Source organism: Triticum aestivum, chromosome 3D, assembly GCF_018294505.1.
Source record: "Triticum aestivum cultivar Chinese Spring chromosome 3D, IWGSC CS RefSeq v2.1, whole genome shotgun sequence".
Classification (NCBI taxonomy): Eukaryota; Viridiplantae; Streptophyta; class Magnoliopsida; order Poales; family Poaceae; genus Triticum; species Triticum aestivum.
In genome coordinates, this window is record NC_057802.1 from 391126253 (window position 1) to 391144973 (window position 18721).

An 18721-nucleotide genomic window follows, 5' to 3' on the forward strand; every position below is an offset into this window, starting at 1 on the left:
AACAACAGCTCGGGGATACACATACGACCTACTACAGGACCTGGAAAATAGAGCAGGTCAGACAAGATCGATCTATGGATCACGGGGGCGTGCCCCAGCACGTGAGGACGGTTATCAAGCCTGGCGCGACAAGCACAACCACGCGCATGTCGAAAACCGCAGACGGACTCCATCTGAACTGCGTCGTGATATGGCCCGATATAGAGGCACCGCACACCCCCTATGCTTCACCGATGAGGTAATGGAGCTCGAATTCCTAGAAGGGTTTAAACCCGTGAATATTGAATCATACGATGGAACAACATATCCCGCGGTATGGATTGAGGACTTCCTTCTCCATATTCACATGGCCCGCGGTGACGATCTTCATGCCATCAAATACCTCCCATTAAAATTAAAGGGACCAGCTCGGCACTGGCTAAATAGCCTGCCAGAAAACTCCATTGGCGGCTGGGAGGACTTGGAAGACGCTTTTCGTGATAACTTCCAAGGTACATACGTCCGACCTCCGGACGCCGATGACTTGAGTCATGTAGTCCAGCAGCCCAGAGAGTCGGCCAGGAAATTCTGTACTAGGTTCCTAATTAAAAAGAACCAGATTGTCGACTGTCCGGATGCCGAAGCCCTAGCGGCCTTTAAACATAGCATCCGCGACAAATGGCTCGCCCGACACCTCGGCCAAGAGAAGCCGAAGTCCATGGCAGCCCTTACAGCACTCATGACCCGCCTTTGTGCGGGGGAAGACAGCTGGCTAGCCCGCAGCAGCAACAGTGCAAGCGAACCTTGCACTTCAGAAGCTAGGAATAGCAACGGCAGGCCCAGACGCAACAAACACAAGCGTCGCAACAATAACGACAATACCGAAGACACGGCGGTCAACGCCGGATTTGGCGGCTCTAAGTCCGGTCAGCGGAAGAAGCCATTCAAAAGAAATAGAGAGGGCTCATCCAGCCTGGACCGAATACTCAATCGACCTTGCCAGATTCACGGCACCCCCGACAAGCCGGCCAATCATACCAACTGAAGTTGTTGGGTCTTCAAACAGGCTGGTAAGTTAAATACCGAGCATAAGGAGACAGGGTTGCCCAGCGAGGACAAAGACGAGGAGCCTCGTCCACCGAAAACATGGGGTCAAAAGAAATTTCCCCCCAAAGTCAAAACGGTGAATATGATATATGTCACCCATATCCCCAAGCGGGAGCGCAAACGCGCGCTAAGGGACGTCTACGCAATAGAGCCAGTCACCCCTAAATTCAACCCATGGTCAGCCTGTCCGATCACTTTTGATCGTAGAGACCATCCGACCAGTATCCGTCACGGAGGTTCGGCCGCATTAGTCCTCGACCCAATCATCGATGGATTCCACCTTACGCGAGTCCTCATGGATGGCGGCAGCAACCTTAACCTGCTCTATCAGGACACAGCCCGCAAGATGGGTATTGATCCGTCAAGGATCAAACCCACCAAAACCACCTTCAAAGGAGTAATACCTGGTGTAGAGGCCCGCTGCACGGGCTCGATCACATTGGAAGTCGTCTTTGGTTCACCGGACAACTTCCAAAGCGAAGACTTAATCTTTGACATCGTCCCCTTCCGCAGTGGCTATCATGCACTGCTCGGACGAACCGTGGTCACTCGCTTCAATGCGGTCCCGCACTATGCTTATCTCAAACTCAAGATGCCCGGACCACGCGGCGTTATAACAGTCAATGGAAACATGGAACGCTCCCTCCGTACTGAGGTGTTGGGGAACGTAGTAATTTCAAAAAAATTCCTACGCACACGCAAGATCATGGTGATGCATAGCAACGAGAGGGGAGAGTGTTGTCCACGTACCCTCGTAGACCGAAAGCGGAAGCGTTAACACAACGCGGTTGATGTAGTCGTACGTCTTCACGATCTGACCGATCAAGTACCGAGCGCACGGCACCTCCGAGTTCAGCACACGTTCAGCTCGATGACGTCCCTCGAACTTCGATCCAGCCGAGTGTTGAGGGAGAGTTTCGTCAGCACAACGGCGTGGTGACGATGATGATGTTCTACCGACGCAGGGCTTCGCCTAAGCTCCGCAACGATATTATCGAGGTGTAATATGGTGGAGGGGGGCACTGCACACGGCTAAAATATCGTATATCAATTGTTGTGTCTAGAGGTGCCCCCCTGCCCCCGTATATAAAGGAGCAAGGGGGGAGGCGGGCTGCCCTTGGGGCGCGCCAAGGAGAGGGGGGGAGTCCTCATCCTAGTAGGAGTAGGACTCCCCTTTCCTAGTCCAACTAGGAAGAGAGAGGGGGAAGGAAAGAGAGGGAGAGGGGGAGGGAAAGAGGGGCCGCACCCCCCTCCCCTAGTCCAATTCGGACTCCTCATGGGAGGGGGCGCGCCACCTCCTGGCTGCTGCCCTCTCTCTCCCCTCAGGCCCACTAAGGCCCAATACTTCCCCGGGGGGTTCCGGTAACCCCTCCGGCACTCCGGTTTTATCCGAAACTTCTCCGGAACACTTCCGGTGTCCGAATATAGTCGTCCAATATATCAATCTTTATGTCTCGACCATTTCAAGACTCCTCGTCATCTCCGTGATCACATCCGGGACTCCGAACAACCTTCGGTACATCAAAACATATAAACTCATAATATAACTGTCATCGTAACGTTAAGCGTGCGGACCCTACGGGTTTGAGAACTATGTAGACATGACCGAGACACCTCTCTGGTCAATAACCAATAGCGGAACCTGGATGCTCATATTGGTTCCTACATATTCTACGAAGATCTTTATCGGTCAGACCGCATAACAACATACGTTGTTCCTTTTGTCATCGGTATGTTACTTGCCCGAGATTCGATCGTCGGTATCTCGATACCTAGTTCAATCTCGTTACCGGCAAGTCTCTTTACTCGTTCCGTAATACATCATCCCGCAACTAACTCATTAGTCACAATGCTTGCAAGGCTTATAGTGATGTGCATTACCGAGTGGGCCCAGAGATACCTCTCCGACAATCGGAGTGACAAATCCTAATCTCGAAATATGCCAACCCAACAAGTACCTTTGGAGACACCTGTAGAGCACCTTTATAATCACCCATTTACGTTGTGACGTTTGGTAGCACACAAAGTGTTCCTCCGGTAAACGGGAGTTGCATAATCTCATAGTCATAGGAACATGTATAAGTCATGAAGAAAGCAATAGCAATATACTAAACGATCAGGTGCTAAGCTAACGGAATGGGTCAAGTCAATCACGTCATTCTCCTAATGAGGTGATCCCGTTAATCAAATGACAACTCATGTTTATGGCTAGGAAACATAACCATCTTTGATTAACGAGCTAGTCAAGTAGAGGCATACTAGTGACACACTGTTTGTCTATGTATTCACACATGTATTATGTTTCCGGTTAATACAATTCTAGCATGAATAATAAACATTTATCATGATATAAGGAAATAAATAATAACTTTATTATTGCCTCTAGGGCATATTTCCTTCATGAGGAGCACACCGCGGCCTTGGCAGCGGTAGTGCAGGGCGGCCTTGTCAGGCCAAACATTACATCAGCGGCTAAGCCCCCGGACACAATTAAACGAGTCCGGACTACACCGCAGGGCGCCACCTCAGCTCATCAAGAGCTTGATTAGCAATCCGGCCTCCATCTCGGCTCCAACCGAATTGTGGACCATGTGCCACGCATACATAACTATGCACTAAAGATACCATGGGCGAAGATGGAGGCATCACAAAGACAAAGTCCACAATACGGCCAGACCTTGGTCGGACACTTATATTCTCTTTCATTTCTCTTTTTCTTTATCTTTCCAGGTCCCTTACAACTCACGTCACCTTTTCAACGATGCCTAGGCCTCCTTTTGAGGCCTGTCATGACAACACCGAGTGTCGATCCTCTTGAAGGATAATACACCAAGGAGAAAGGCAGTGTATAAGCACTTTTAAAGATCACCTCGTCCGTTTGCAGGACCTGCACGCAGCTTTCCCTTGTACTCAGCATGTAAAATAGCCTTGTTGCTTATTGCATTAGTTGTACTAATACGTTTTGACGTATCAATCAGACTATAATGGAAACAGTTCTAGCCCAGCCTATGTGGTACTAACTTACCTCTTTACCTGTATTTCCCTGCTTTCGTCTGATTGTCATGTGCACCTCGGTACGACTTAAATCGCCAAGGGCTCTATTGAGCCACGCACTTTTCTCAAATACTAAAAAAAGTCTGAACACTTTTCTAGTGCAATTTGGCGTCCCAAATTTAGCATTATATGCATTGGCTCCGAATCATGTCTTTGGTCAATAGTTGGGTTGCCCGGCTCCTGTGGTTGCTACCTAACGTTCCGCTCGTTCGGCTAAGGTAGTAAAGGGAGAACTACTGCGATCGTGGTTCTGGTTCATCCGGACAAACACCTCAGTAGAGAAAGCCAAAAACTGACTATCATGATGCAGCGAGAGCTGGTCAGCTATTCGGCGACTACGTATAAATCTCTTGCGATTTTTTCCGCATTATGCGATAGGCCGGCCTTAGACCGGCCGGCCACTCACAGCACCCATGTTCGGATAATCGAACAGTACTAGGGGCTGCGCCTACTATAAAACTCCTATGGCTAAAGTGAGAGCGATAAAGCCACATAGTCCGATTGCCTGGTTCGCCGCACTAACACCTCCTTCACGGACTAAATTGCTGGGTCAAGTGTGTTTAGTTGCTATCCCGAACACCCCCTTACTACCTACGTGGGGGCCGAAGCCAATGACTGGCCAACTCTCAGATATCATAAACGACCACACAGGAGGAGATATCTCAAAGTAGAACAGGCAATATATGATACATAAACTTTGTTTCATAATACAAGATCGGACAACATAGATACATTTACTCAAATATGATGTCCTTTGAGCATTGACCTTCTACTATACGGGATCCTTCCAGGACGTCATCGAAATACCGCTCTGGTGTACGATGCTCCTTTCCTGCAGGTGGTCGCTCGGTCGCGAGCTTGACGGCGTTCATCTTCGCCCACTGCACCTTGACGCGGGCGAAGGCCATCCGCGCACCTTCGATGCAGGCCGATCGCTTCATGGCGTCAAGTCGGGGGCAGGCCTTGATCAGCCATTTCACGAGCCTGAAATAGCTGCTAGGTACGGATTCGACAAGCCATAGACGGATTATAAAATCCTTCATAGCCAGTTCGGCCTTCCTATGCAGTTCGATCAACTGTTTCAGCTGATCGCTGAGGGGCACTAGATGCTCTGGCGCAAGGTACTGCGACCAGAACAATTTCTCTGTTGAGCTCCCCTCTTCGGCTCGGAATAACTCCGCAACATCAGCAACACTCTGGGGCAGATCCGCAAACGCTCCTGGAGAACTCCAAAGTCGGGTCAGTAAGATGTATTTCTCCCTCACAAATCTGCTCTGCATATTAAAGGCCTTACCAGCCGCAATTTTCTTCGCCTCCTGGATCTCCCGGCAAGCGTTTTGGGCTTCCGTCCGGGCCTCCTGAGCATTCTGGAGGGCCTTAGCAAGTTCGGATTTTTGATCCGAGACCTGGTGCTCTAAGGCCTCACATTTGCTTATAGCATCCTTCAGTTCTTGCTAGACTTCGGACACCCTTGACTCATGTTTTAGGAGGGCGGCTCGTTCCTCCTCTGCCTCTTTCTTGGCCTCGGCCAGTGAGCTCTTGAGGGTCTCAACCTCAGGCATGAAAGTTGTGAGCAAAGTTCTAACACTCAGTAAGCTGGCAAATTATTCCTGGTATTATTTTTGGAAGCATTTTTGGTATCACATACCTTGCTTTTCTGCTAACTTCCGCCTCAGCTCAGACGCTTCGGCGGCATGGGTAGCCGATGCTTGCATCGCAACCTGTTCGGTTCAGATAGATATGTATGTTAATACCTTGTATGAGTCATTCGATCCTCTGTTCGGCCTTTCTTTGTGAACACCGAAAAAAGTCTCAGGGGCTGCTATCTATACTCAGATATTTTTCTTATATAGCTAAAAGGCATTATACTACATACCTCAAAACCTCTTAGAAGGCTAGTCTAGGCCTCGTTCAATCCACTTTTGGTGGACCGAACCCTCTCAACCACCGTACCCATAAGGGTACGATTTTCTTCTACAATGAAGGCGCTCTGAAGTGCTTCCATCAGAGTATCCTGCGCCTCTGGATTGACATAGGCCACTGGTGGAATTTGCGCACCTCCTTCTTTCGAAAGAGGTCGTTCTCCTGGTCCCAGAGCCGTGTGGGTCTCCGGAATAATATTCGGTTGGGGGCCGAATTGGGTATGGCCCCCATCATCAGTTTCCATGGGGGTCGATTCCCCCATGTTATCGGCAGCAGGGATGTCGCCCTCTGACGTCACCTTGATGGCTCCCCGCACTTCTCCCTGGCCCAGAAGGGCCTTTCGGGACACCACCTCGGCGAAGCTTTGGGGAGGAGGCCGGTGGAGGTGACCCGCTGTCCATCCCGTTCGGATCCAGTATATTAAAATCACAAGTGAGAAGGCCGGATAGATATATAAGTATAAGCGCCTTTGGGGGTACTTACGATCCAACCAGGGGCTTCGGCCAGGGGCGCCACTCGTCGGCATCCGATTCGGAGTCATCCGTGAGGGAGATTCTCCCTTTCTTGGACGCCTCCGCCTCCAGATCTGCGGAAGCCCCCCTCCTTTTCCTTCCCCCTTTATGGGGAGAGTTGCTCCCCCCTCCTCCTCTTCGTCTTCGTCAGGGGGGGAGTAAGTCCCAGTGTCTTCGGACACTATATTCGAAGCACCTCTACGGCGGAGGCCGCTTTTGGCCTCCTTGCCCTTCTTCTTGGCCTTCTTTTCCGGCGCCTGATAGGGCGCCGGAACCAGCATCCTCGTTAATAGAAGGATGGCTGGGTCTTCGGGCAGCAGAGCCGGACAGTGAATCCGCTCCGCCTTCTTCGTCCAGCCCTGTAAGAAGAATGGAAAGCTTAAACATACCACTTGAGTTTGCAAGTAATGAAGTTATCATAAAAACTTATGGGAGACGTCGCGTGAGTCCGGTCGAGGCCGAGGTCATCAGTCGTTTTCGGCCACGTCTTTTGGGCCTTGAACAGCAGCTTCCACATGTCTTCATGCTTCGTGCCGTAGAACCGCTGCAGGGTCCGGGGACCGGCCGGGTCGAACTCCCACATATACTGAGTCCGGCTTTGGCACGGGAGAATCCGGCGAAAGAGCATTACCTGGATCACGCTGGCCAGGCTGGTATTCTTGGTTACCATACTCTTGATGCGATTCTGCAGCGTCGTCACCTCGTCGGATGATGCCCAGTCCAGGCCCTTGTTGAGCCAGGATGTCAGCCGCAGTGGAGGCCCGGACTTAAACTCAGGAGCGGCAACCCATGTGGTGTCATGAGGTTCCGTGACATAGAACCACTCTTGCTGCCATCCCTTCACCGTCTCCACGAAGGTGCCTTTGGGCCAGGTGACGTTGGGGAGTTTGCTCACCATGGCGCCGTCGCACTCTGTGTGTTGCCCATCCACCACTTTTGGCTTCACATTGAAGACTTTGAGCCATAGGCCGAAGTGGGGAGGGATGCGGAGGAATGCCTCACATACGACGACGAACGCCGAAATATTGAGGAAGGAATTCGGGGCTAGATCATGGAAATCTAGCCCGTAGTAAAACATGAGGTCGCAGACGAAAGGATGGAGGGGAAACCCTAGTCCGGGGAGGAAATGAGGGATGAACACTACCCTCTCGTTGGGCTCCGGGGTAGGGACGATATGCTTCTTGGCCGGAAGTCGGTGGGCGATTTCCTTGGCTAAATACCCCGCTTCCCGGAGCTCCTTGATGTTCTCCTCCGTAACGGAGGAAGCCATCCACTTGCCCTGCGCTCCAGATCCAGACATGGCTAGAGTATTTTTTGGGGACGGAAAAAGATTGAAGCTTGGGCGCTGGAGCTCGAGGACGGATGGGCTGAGGAGGAAGAAGGCGTGGGGTGAAGAGGTGGACTCTTATCCCCTTATAAAGACTGAATGTAGAGCGTCCCCCCCCCCCACGAGCATTAAAACTCGCCTATTCCCAAAGGGTCGTGCGAACAACACAGTTGGATTACCCAAATCTGTATTAAGAATCCCGCAATGAGGGGACACGATCTCTGCCTTGACAAGACGTGTCAGTGGAAATTGCGTATTGAAACGCGAAGCGGGAGGCCCAAAAAAGGGTTCGAGATGATAACAGAGCTGAACGTGGCGTTCCGCCGGAAAGGGCCGTTAATGGATATATTCCAAGTATTATGCTTTTATGGCTGTAATGTTAACCTATTAAACAGAGCCGGCTATAGATCTCTTGTTCGGAGAGCTGCTTTGAAGTGGTCGGAGGAGGAACCCGCCTTGCAATGCCGAAGACAATCACGCCGGATACATCGTCATTGAAGCCAGGTTTAGGGGCTACTGAGGGAGTCCTGGAGTACGGGGTCCTCGGGCGTCCGGGCTATGCGACATGGGCCGTGAAGATACAAGATGGAAGGCTTCCCCCCGTGTCCGGATGAGACTCTCCTTGGTGTGGAAGGCAAGCTTGGCGTGCGGATATGAAGATTCCTTTCTCTGTAAACCGACTTTGTACAATCCTAGCCCCCTCCGGTGTTTATATAAACCGGAGGGTTTAGTCCGTAGAGGCAATCATAATCATACAGGCTAAACATATAGGGTTTAGCCATACGATCTCGAGGTAGATCAACTCTTGTAACCCTTATACTCATTAAAGTCAATCAAGCAGGAAGTAGGGTATTACCTCCATCAAGAGGGCCCGAACCTGGGTAAACATTGTGTCCCCTGCCTCCTGTTACCTTCGATCCTTAGACGCACGGTTAGGGACACCCTACCCGAAATCTGTCGGTTTTGACACCGACAGTGGCCAACCGGCGATGGCGAGGGAGAGGAGGTGGGGATCGCCGGAAGAGAACGGAGGAAATGGCCGAATTTTTGGCAGCGGTTCTGCAACTGGAAATGATGAGCACAGACGGCTCAGGATGACCAGCAAGTGCGTGTGAGCGCAGGGCTGCCAAGACCGAGAGCGAGGCTGCCGACGAGCGCAGGGGAGCTCCTCCAATTTTTTTGCACGTGTGGGGAGGAGGAAGACGACCGCCTAATCTGCACACTGCGGGTCAATCAGAACCACTGATGCTAGCGAGATCTAACGACGGCCGAAATTTGGGCCGGCCAGCCGGCACCTATCACTGGCCAATCAAAAAGGAGGCCTAATTTGAAAGTTTTTCCAAACCCGGTTGTGAGGTAGGCTCGGCTTGACATTTTCGGGGCAAGCTTCGCAAACGGCAAAGCCCCGCCTGGCCCTGGCCCCTGGGTACGTTCTGGCCGCTGACCAGCCAGGCACGTGTGGTGCTTGTTCCCGATTCCTGTCGTTCGGGCCCCTCCCTCCTTCTCGACGTTGTCTGCTGATTCCGGCGATCCTGCAGTCCGGCCTCGCCCCCGAATCATTTGCCACCGACGTTTCACCCGATGATGCACCTGGCTCCACTGCCGAGCGTGATTACTGTCCTGTCCACGTCAGAGCTTCGCAGCTTGAGCCCTCGGGCCATCCGGCGGTCCACCAAGGCTGGTACAGCACAAGTTTTTGAATTAATAAAGCATGCACGGCTCTACGTACAATTTTGCTTGTGCGATGGCTGCTCTGTGTTCACTCGAAACGCACGACACGTCACGTGCTTTCAGTACGATTTTTTGGTTTTGTTTTTTATGTAGCTCACCATTCACGCCAAATGGTAGAGCGCGAGAGCAACGGTACCTGTACCGTCTTATCATCAGCCTGTGTTAAGCGCGGCCGTGGAAGCGAACGGAGGCGACCCATACCGCTTCGGCCAACGGTGCCTCGGTACTGGCGTAGTGCAGTCCCACGGAGACGCAACCGCCGCCGATGCATGCCCACGCCCCAAGGCGCCGAGGCCGAGCCGAGCCGAGAAAGGCCAATCCATTGCCCCCGTTCCGCCCCGTGCCGTGGGAGATCCATATGCCCCGGCGACGCGGGCGCGATCCCCGAGAACACCGCCAGTTCCCACACACGGCACGAGACGAGGCCACTCGCCAGCCCACACCGCCACCCACCCCCTCCCCCGCCCTCTCCTTCCCGTGAAACCCCGCAGCCTCCAACCGAAAAGGCGAAATCTCCGAGCCATACACTAGCTACCGCCACAATCACTCGCAGTCGCGGCACACACACCCACGCCCCGACGCCCAGATGGCCTAGCGCAGCGCACACAGGGGAGTCAGCGCTTCTCTCGCGCCTCGATCCCAGCGCTCGTGCCGTACGTGCGTGACGCAATGCCGGCGCCGGACCGCGCCGCCGGCGCCGCGGGCGGCGGGCACCCGCGCGGCCACGCGCACCTCACCAACTGCGTACACCTGCGCCACCACGGGGGAGGCGGCGGCGGCGGGCCCGCGTCCTCCTCGCGCCGGAGGCGGAGCCCCGCGTCGGCGGCGCTGATGCGCGACCTCCTCGCGCTGCAGCGCTCGCGGGCGCGGACGCTCCGGGACCCGTCCACCCGCCGCTCCGTCGAGTCCTCCTCCAAGGTGGCGGCAGACCCCGACCCCTACACCACCGACGACCGCGACGGCGGCGTCGATCTCCCCGCCAGGTCCCGACGCGGCGCCAAGGCCAACGGGTCGCTCAAGACGCTCCTCGACCAGCTCGCCGACAACCCCCACCCCAAGCCGGCCAGGCGCCCCCGCCGCCGCTTCAAACGCGGGGCCGGAGCCGGGGTCACCCGCCGCGCCGGCGGCGCCAGCAAGGCCCCAGATCGCGCCGCCGCCGCGCTCTCCCTCAACTCCAGCTCCCAGGAGGCCGTCTGCGGCAACAAGTACCTCTTCCGCGACGGCGACGAGCTGCGGCAGCATGTGCCGCAGGACTCGCGCAACGTCTGCGGCATCCCGTGGAACTGGTCGCGCCTCCACCACCGCGGCAAGTCTATCCTCGACCTGGCCGGCCGCAGTCTATCGTGCGGGCTCTCCGACCCCAAGTCGGCGCCGGGGCGCGAGCCCGAAGCAACGGCCTCCGCCTCCGCCTCGCGCGCGCACCTCAGCGGTTCACACTCTCTTTTCCCGGTCAAGTCCGAGAGGCTGGCTTCCTCCACCAGCTCCGACTCTGACGCTTTGCCTCTGCTCGTCGAGGCGGCCACCTCCGGTGCACGCAATGGCATTGGCGGCATGACTGGGAGCTACTCCGGGGAGCTCGGGCTATTCTCTAACCGGAGCAGCGGGATGGATTCTGACCTCTTGTCCCAGGCGCGGTCTGGGACACGGGGCTCTCTGCGAAGCCGCAGCCGGCACCGGAGTCTCACACAGAAGTTCGCACCGAGGACGTTCAAGGACGTCGTCGGGCAGAGCTTGGTGGTGCAGGCGCTATCCAACGCCGTCCTAAGGAGGAAGGTCGGGTTGGTGTATGTCTTCTATGGGCCACACGGCACAGGGAAGACATCATGCGCGCGCGTCTTCGCCAAGGCGCTCAACTGCCACTCTGCCGAGCACCCACGGCCCTGTGACTCGTGCATTTCGTGCATCGCGCACAATGTTGGCAAAAGCAGGAACGTGATGGAGATTGGGCCCGTAGGCAACATCGACATGGATGGAATTGCGGATGTTCTTGACAATGTCATGCTTTCACCGGCACCATCACACTATAGGGTGTTCATATTTGATGACTGTGACACATTGCCAGCAGACACTTGGAGCATCATCTCCAAAGTCATTGACCGGGCACCCCGTCGTGTGGTGTTTATCCTTGTTGGTCCCAACCTCGACCTTCCTCATATCATCCTGTCGAGATGTCAGAAGTTTTTTTTCCCCAAGTTGAAGGAGTGTGACATCGTCAACACATTGCAGTGGATTTCCACCAGTGAAACTCTAGATGCAGATAGGGATGCATTGAGGTTAATTGCATCCCGTTCAGATGGATCATTGAGAGATGCTGAGATGACTCTTGATCAGCTGAGTTTGTTGGGGCAAAGGATTTCTCTGTCTCTTGTCCAAGAACTCGTAAGATATTTTGCAAGCATCATTATTACCATCAACCCTTCTATCTTGAAAAGATATTTCGCAAGCATGATCATACCAGCAACATTTATGTTTTGAAAAACAAACTATATCATGTAGATTCAATACCTGGTTTCCTTCTGGTTTGAATGAAGGTGTCATCAACTAATAATTTAGTTGGGGTTTTGTTTGAACCTGTAATTTGTCAAGAAGTGAATGAGACATAGTATAGCAACTTCAGATGACACATATGATCGAAATATCACATAGTTGGAATACAGCTAAGGAACTCAGTGACCTAAGCCCCTGTCAGAATTTTAATGCTCCTTGGTTGCAATTCTTGTTTTGACAACAATATAACTTAGCTGCTTGTTTATGTCACAGGTTGGTTTGGTATCTGATGATAAGCTGGTTGATTTGCTTGATTTGGCACTATCTGCTGACACTGTGAACACGGTGAAGACATTACGAGACATTACAGAAACTGGAGTTGAGCCTTTGGCACTGATGTCTCAACTTGCCACGATAATTACTGACATCCTGGCTGGTTCCTACATATTTGCAAGAGATAGACCACGAAGAAAGTTCTTCAAACGTCCAACCTGTAAGCATCAACTTTTTTTTTTCTAACCATGGATAATTCAGAACAATCTGACACTATTTTCCTATCCTGGCTATCTCTGCTAAGACTATGAAGTCAATCGTCTGGTTGTCTGGTTGACATGTTTTTCTTCCGTGTTGCCTTACGGTTAATATTTTGCAACCACTTAATGTAGTGTTCTGGTATTACTAATTTCAGTGTCAAAAAATGATATGGAGAAACTACGCCAGGCTTTGAAAACACTATCGGAAGCTGAAAAGCAGTTGAGAGTCTCCAATGACAAGGCAACATGGCTTGCGGCTGCTCTGCTTCAGCTTGCTCCTGATAAGCAGTATATGGTGCCAAGTTCATCAACAAGTACGAGTTTCAACCATGGTGTATTGGACGGTTCCCTTCCTGGTAAGGATGTAGCAAGGCACTCCGCTATTGAGAATAATGGTAACATGGCAAGCACTTCTTACGGGGAAAGGAGAACCATTAAACATACATCAAATCACCATGGTTCGTCCACTGTTACCAAAGTGAACGAGCAATCCAAACATAGCAAAACTGAAAATGAAATGATCTGGCAAGCAGTGGTTGAGAGTATTCAGTCAGATACACTACGAAAAATGATGGCCAAAGAAGGAAAGCTAAGATCTGTCAGCCTAGGCACTGGTAAGCTTCAAAGTCTAACATCCATTTCAATTTTCAAATGACTAGTTTTTTCCTTTTGGCCTAGAAGATGAAATATATAGCTTCAGTACTCACAAAAACAGAGATGGCAAACTCCTGTAGTTAATGATTCAGTTTGCAGTCACTGGTTGTCCTCTTTGTATACAGATGAATTAATCAAATGAACTATGATTGGTCAATGGTTCAGCGCTGCCATGCCTCCAACTTGTACTCATGCTATGTTGAATTACTATCTCCTTGGAAATATGTTACTTCCTCCGATCCAAAATAAGTGTCGCAGCTTTGAACTAAGGTTAATTCAACTTTAGTTCAAAGCTGTGACACTTATTATGGATCGGAGGGTGTAATTGTTAGCTTGTTGTTCTACCAAATTGTTTTCTAACATCAGCTTCTTTTTTTCCTACAGGGCCGACAGTGCAAGTGATATTTAGCTCACGTGTAAATAAGTCCAACGCTGAAAACTTTAGGGGACAAATTATGCAGGCGTTTGAGTCTGTTCTTCATTCTGCTATAATACTTGAAATCCGATATGAATCAAAACATGATGCGGGAGCAGGTCATGATGAGAATGACACTGACATGATATCAAGGAGATCCTTCAGTAAACATAGTAGCCCGGTTTCTTCTGGAGGTGAAACCCTCGTCAGGAGGCTTAAAAAAGACAGGGTTGTCAAGGGAGCTAGTTCTACTAAGACCAAGTGGATGCAATCTGATCCCCACATATTAACAGAAGGCGAGATCATTGAAGTTGGACCTTCTCACATGCACAGGTATCCTGAAACAGATAATGGTGTTCGTAATATAAATGAAAGAAGAAATGATAATGCATGGGAAGAGGCTTTGTCATCACCAAACCAAGAGGGCGTGATGAAACAAGGAGGAAAAAATGGGAATAAACAGCGTCGACAGAACAGCATAGTAAAACGAAAGCTCTCACTTGCTCATGTTCTCAGTAAGGCGGAGGTTTGTTCCCAACGAGGAGGCTGGTCTAGACGAAAAGCTATGTCAATTGCAGAAAAACTGGAACAAGAGAATTTGTAAGTAACATCATATTACATCCTGTTCAAACAGCCTAAAACATAGGAGTAATACTTCAGCATCTGCATCTAAGAAATTAATACATGTCACTAAACCTTTACTCTGTGTATTGTAAAAATACAATAAAACAAAACAAATGATAAATCTTTTTTTTTAAGATGCTTGAAGCTTTTGCATCTTCCCTAAAGATATATTCTACAAATTATAAATGGTGATATCACACACCAATAGTTAGTATTAATCGTCCGTCATGCATGGTGAGCAATCAATACTCTATACCAGCATGTATCATGAGAGCATTAAGAAATCATTTTTGTAACAACATAAATCGCCGCTTAAATATTCTATGTTTGAATTGATTTTGCCAATTATAGCTTTGTGATTTGTACTGCTCAGAGAACGATGTTTGATCGTGATATTTTTTATGCACAGGAGATTAGAGCCTAGATCGAGAAATATACTTTGTTGGAGAACGTCAAAGACTCGCCGGAAGGTAATATTCATGTCTGAGTTATGTTGAAACTGTGTGCCACTAAAATAAGTGCCACTGGGTCCTTTTTTTGCACCACTGAATACAATTGGAATGCGAACTTATATCAGTTTCCAAATTTAACTTATCATATGTGTATTGGTGAGGAGTTGCTTGCGTTTGTGGAACTACACAAACAAGTGGAACTACACAAACAAGCCATGATTGTATAGCTTGAAACATTTAGGCTGGGGCGCTGGGCCCCTTTTGAGCCAACACTGCCTAGCTGGATCTGATGCTCTCCTTTGGTCATACTCCCTCCGTCCCACAATATAAGATGTTATGGGACGGAGGGAGTACCTTTTATTACTTCCGCCCCGAATTAGTTGTCTTAGATTTGTCTAGATATGGATGTATCTAACACGTGTTAGATACATTTGTATCTTGACAGATCTAAGACAACTAATTTGGGACGGAGGGAGTAGAATAGAGGCCTTTTTCTCAAGATGAATATAACAATTTCTATGAGGAAACCAAACAAATTTGAAAAAGGAAATGGTAACATCAACGCAGTGCCAAAAAGAGGAACAACCTTGTTAGGTTGATTTTTAATGATACATTCTTGAGGAATTTTGAATATGTTTGGAACGGCTGTAGATTTTTAAGTGAATTAGCAACTGTGTAGTGATAAGGTATTTGAACACAGCACAGCTATGGTGTTTGCGCACTGGTAATGTGCATGAAAAATTAGCGTCAGAGTTTTTGAACCCTGCTTAAATTACAGTTTTTGTTCTTATGTTTATCATATATATGTTTCTGTCAATGCTAATCCAATCATTTTTCCACAGCTCTCGTCGTTTAGGGTCAGGACTGGAAGTGGAAGGTCACGAGCTATATCGCGGCTTATCCTGTGTGGAAGATGCATTTCCACAAAATCCCCAAGATAAAAGAACACTAGAAGTGGTAGTTTTACAAGCGTTTAATTTAGCATCCATAATTCATTCACTTTGTACCTTGTAGACTGTAGCTGTGTCAATTTTTAGGCTTTCTCTAATCTGTAAATTGTTTGTCATGTAAAAGAAAAATAGAAATGGCGTAGCGAATTCTTTTCTGTCAAATATGCTTTGTAATTCTTTTTGAAAGCCAACAGAGTCTGTACCAGAGGCTTCACTAATAAATGGTTTTCTAGTCGGCATAGCTCAGTATTATACTGTGAAAGAAGTGTCTTTGCTTAACAGTTTGTGATTAGTGAACCATGTCAGGAAAATATAATATTGACCACGAGAAGGGAAAACAATGCTATTAAAGATGCTGGAACCTGCTTCGATCTTCATTTTATTCTTTCTCGATCTTCATTTTCGAAAACGGAATTCAGATTCCTGGAGAATGGCACTTACAAAACTGTATTCAGAGGCCTGCACTAATGTCTTTGTTCAAGGTTACTGAACAAATGATACAGATTACAACACTTTCACCGTCAAACTAGAGCAACATGCTCATAGATGTTTAGAAAAAACTGTAATTTCTCCATCGACCGTATCCACATACTTATGGATCATCTGCAATCATGTCTGTCGACTCAAGAGACCACCACCAGAATTGCCCAAGGCACCACCGCCATACTACGTATAATAGGAAAGAAGCCCCTTCAGATCCTCCTCTGCTGCAGTTGAATGGATCTGAACAATAAGACGAGCCGATCTTTTGTTAAAATGCACCCCGCACTTACAGTAATCATCGGAGATTTTGAGTTGCAGCAAGAACTAACCTGAAGTTGAGAACTAGAAGTTCATTTGTTCATTGTGGTCGACAAATAGAAGTTCCAGAAGATGGAACAAGAGGACATGAAGGCAACACGAGCAGGCAAAGGAATCAACCTGGTATGCACAACATAAAGCATAATAAACGGCTGTTTAGATGAAGTGAAATACTGACTAAACTAGAAACTTTATACTACCCTAGGCTGGGATTAGAAAAATGCTGAGCTAAATTTTTAAAAGTAGATCCAGAAGTTAAGGGACTGTACCCAAAGTTAACAATCGATACTGGAATCCAAAATTTGAACCCTGCAATACCAGAATAGTGAGACATAACGTAACATGAGTTGTTTTCGTTCAAGCACAATGTTAAGAATACGCTTAGGCAGAAACAGTACCATCGAGAAGAGTGGGAAGGGCGTCATTCTGATACTTAGATGGCAATTCTGACAATTTTCCTAACCACAAGTTATTCCAGGCAAAAATTACAGAGATAACACATGGACCAAGAACAATCTGGTTCAGTAGGACCTGGAACGACAACAGACATAAAATATAGAATGTATCATGATCGAAATCCCCGAATCATCCGGTTACATGGGAGGGTGCATACCATACCTTAGCGGACAGAGTCGCGAGTGTTTGCTTGGGCATGCTTTTGTCGAGAAACTGATACCATGCATATGAGCCAGGACCATAGAGAAGAAATCCGTAAGATGCTATACGAAGCCCACGAAGCCAATCGTGGTTGAGCAATAGATCCGGCACAAGAGCCTGAAAGAAGGACACCGGCGCGTGCGAGAACTTAGTACAATCGTAAAGTGTCAGGTCATCACAGTGCATTGTGAGATTAGCTAACTTGTGGCATGGTGATGCACGGCTATGATTTAGTATACGCACACTACTGATTTGGATTTCACAGTTTGATCTACAATGACTGAAGTTGAAGGTGTTTCAGTTGCCGGAATGTTTACACAACTGAATCATAACCCAGTTTTATCCTATTAGGGCCTCCATTTTGATTACGGTTTCCAAAGGGAAATGAGATGCAGGAAAAAGGACCTTGCTGTCGGGTTCGGGGCCGCGTTTCCGGCGGTCGACGATGCGGCGGTGGACCTGCGCCATTGTGTCGCCGGTGAGGGTGAGGCAGGCGGCAGTCACCGCCTGCTGGAACGGGAATTCGAGGGGCCAGCCACGGCTTTGGCCGACGGAGTCCGACGACGACGACGAGAGCGGCTCCCGCGGGGGCCCGCGGCGGCGGCCGCGAGCGTCTTGGTTGCGGCGGCCGCGGCGGCGCGACTCGTTCTTGCGGCGGAGAGACGGGAGGTTCCACCACCACTCGCCGCCGCTTCCGATGGCTTTCATCTTTCCGCGGCGGCGGCGGCGGCGGCGGGTGTGCGGGGTGTTCCGAGGCGTGCGGCGGTGTGGGACAGCTTTGGTGAGATACGGAGCATGAGGAGGGTATTCACTCCCACCAATAGGTTTTGTGGCTCCGAGTCCTCTGGCCTGGTGTCGCTGCAAATGGGACCGGAGCAGCGTAAACACAGAGAGATGTTTTTGGGGCAAAGGAAGATGAGCTGTCTGAAGCTGCTCGACTAGACCTGTGGAAGCTCGACCAACTATTTTTTTTACAGCCGGGCTCGTCCGGTGATTGACCGTCAAAAAAACCCAATCTAGACAACTTCACGTACCGGCCTCATATGCCTGGATTGACTCGCACCTCTCATATCCAGCCTAAATTTAGGATGAATATAGAAAGACCTGGGCGCGTCCGTCACGCCGGACCCGGCCTACGCTAGCCTATCTCGACCCCACATATATTCCTTCACATTTGTATCCCGGCCCAAACCCTAGCCACTTTACTCACTCCACTCCGCCTCAAGCTCTCTTCCGACGATCTCCGGCTTGGCAGGCAGCGGATCCGACTCCGATCAGTCCTGATCCGTCGACTCGGGCGTATGCGCCCGATCGAGTTCGGATTCGGTCTCACGGGAATTTATTGCCTCGGTGCAATGGGCGGTCGGATCCGCCGGAGCTGGAAGCTCGAGGTCCGTCTACCGACCATCTCCGGTGCGAAGGAGTATTAGTGCTACAAGGACGTGTGTGACCGTGGTAAGAAGTAGAGGGCGCGGGAGGTCGAGGCGCGCCTCGCTACCGACATGGCGGAGGCGA

At 50.1% G+C, this 18721-nt stretch overlaps 2 protein-coding genes across 2 annotated transcripts; one reads left to right on the top strand and one right to left on the bottom strand.

The window, feature by feature from the left end:
- The first annotated feature begins 10063 nt into the window (after positions 1–10063).
- Positions 10064–15987, top strand: LOC123079106 (protein STICHEL-like 3). The gene is made up of 6 exons (XM_044501778.1): positions 10064–12012; positions 12394–12613; positions 12809–13267; positions 13692–14322; positions 14756–14816; positions 15641–15987. The coding sequence occupies exons 1-6, from the start codon at positions 10303–10305 to the stop codon at positions 15737–15739; spliced, it is 3180 nt and encodes a 1059-aa protein (XP_044357713.1). The 5' UTR covers positions 10064–10302; the 3' UTR covers positions 15740–15987.
- Positions 15988–16094: 107 nt separating this feature from the next.
- Positions 16095–18023, bottom strand: LOC123079107 (protein Mpv17). The gene is made up of 6 exons (XM_044501780.1): positions 17612–18023; positions 17168–17323; positions 16948–17080; positions 16819–16858; positions 16561–16669; positions 16095–16471 (listed from the first exon to the last, which is right to left on the bottom strand). Exons 1-5 carry the CDS (start codon positions 17912–17914, stop codon positions 16582–16584), a joined length of 720 nt encoding a protein of 239 aa, XP_044357715.1. The 5' UTR covers positions 17915–18023; the 3' UTR covers positions 16095–16471; positions 16561–16581.
- Between the last annotated feature and the right edge of the window lie 698 nt (positions 18024–18721).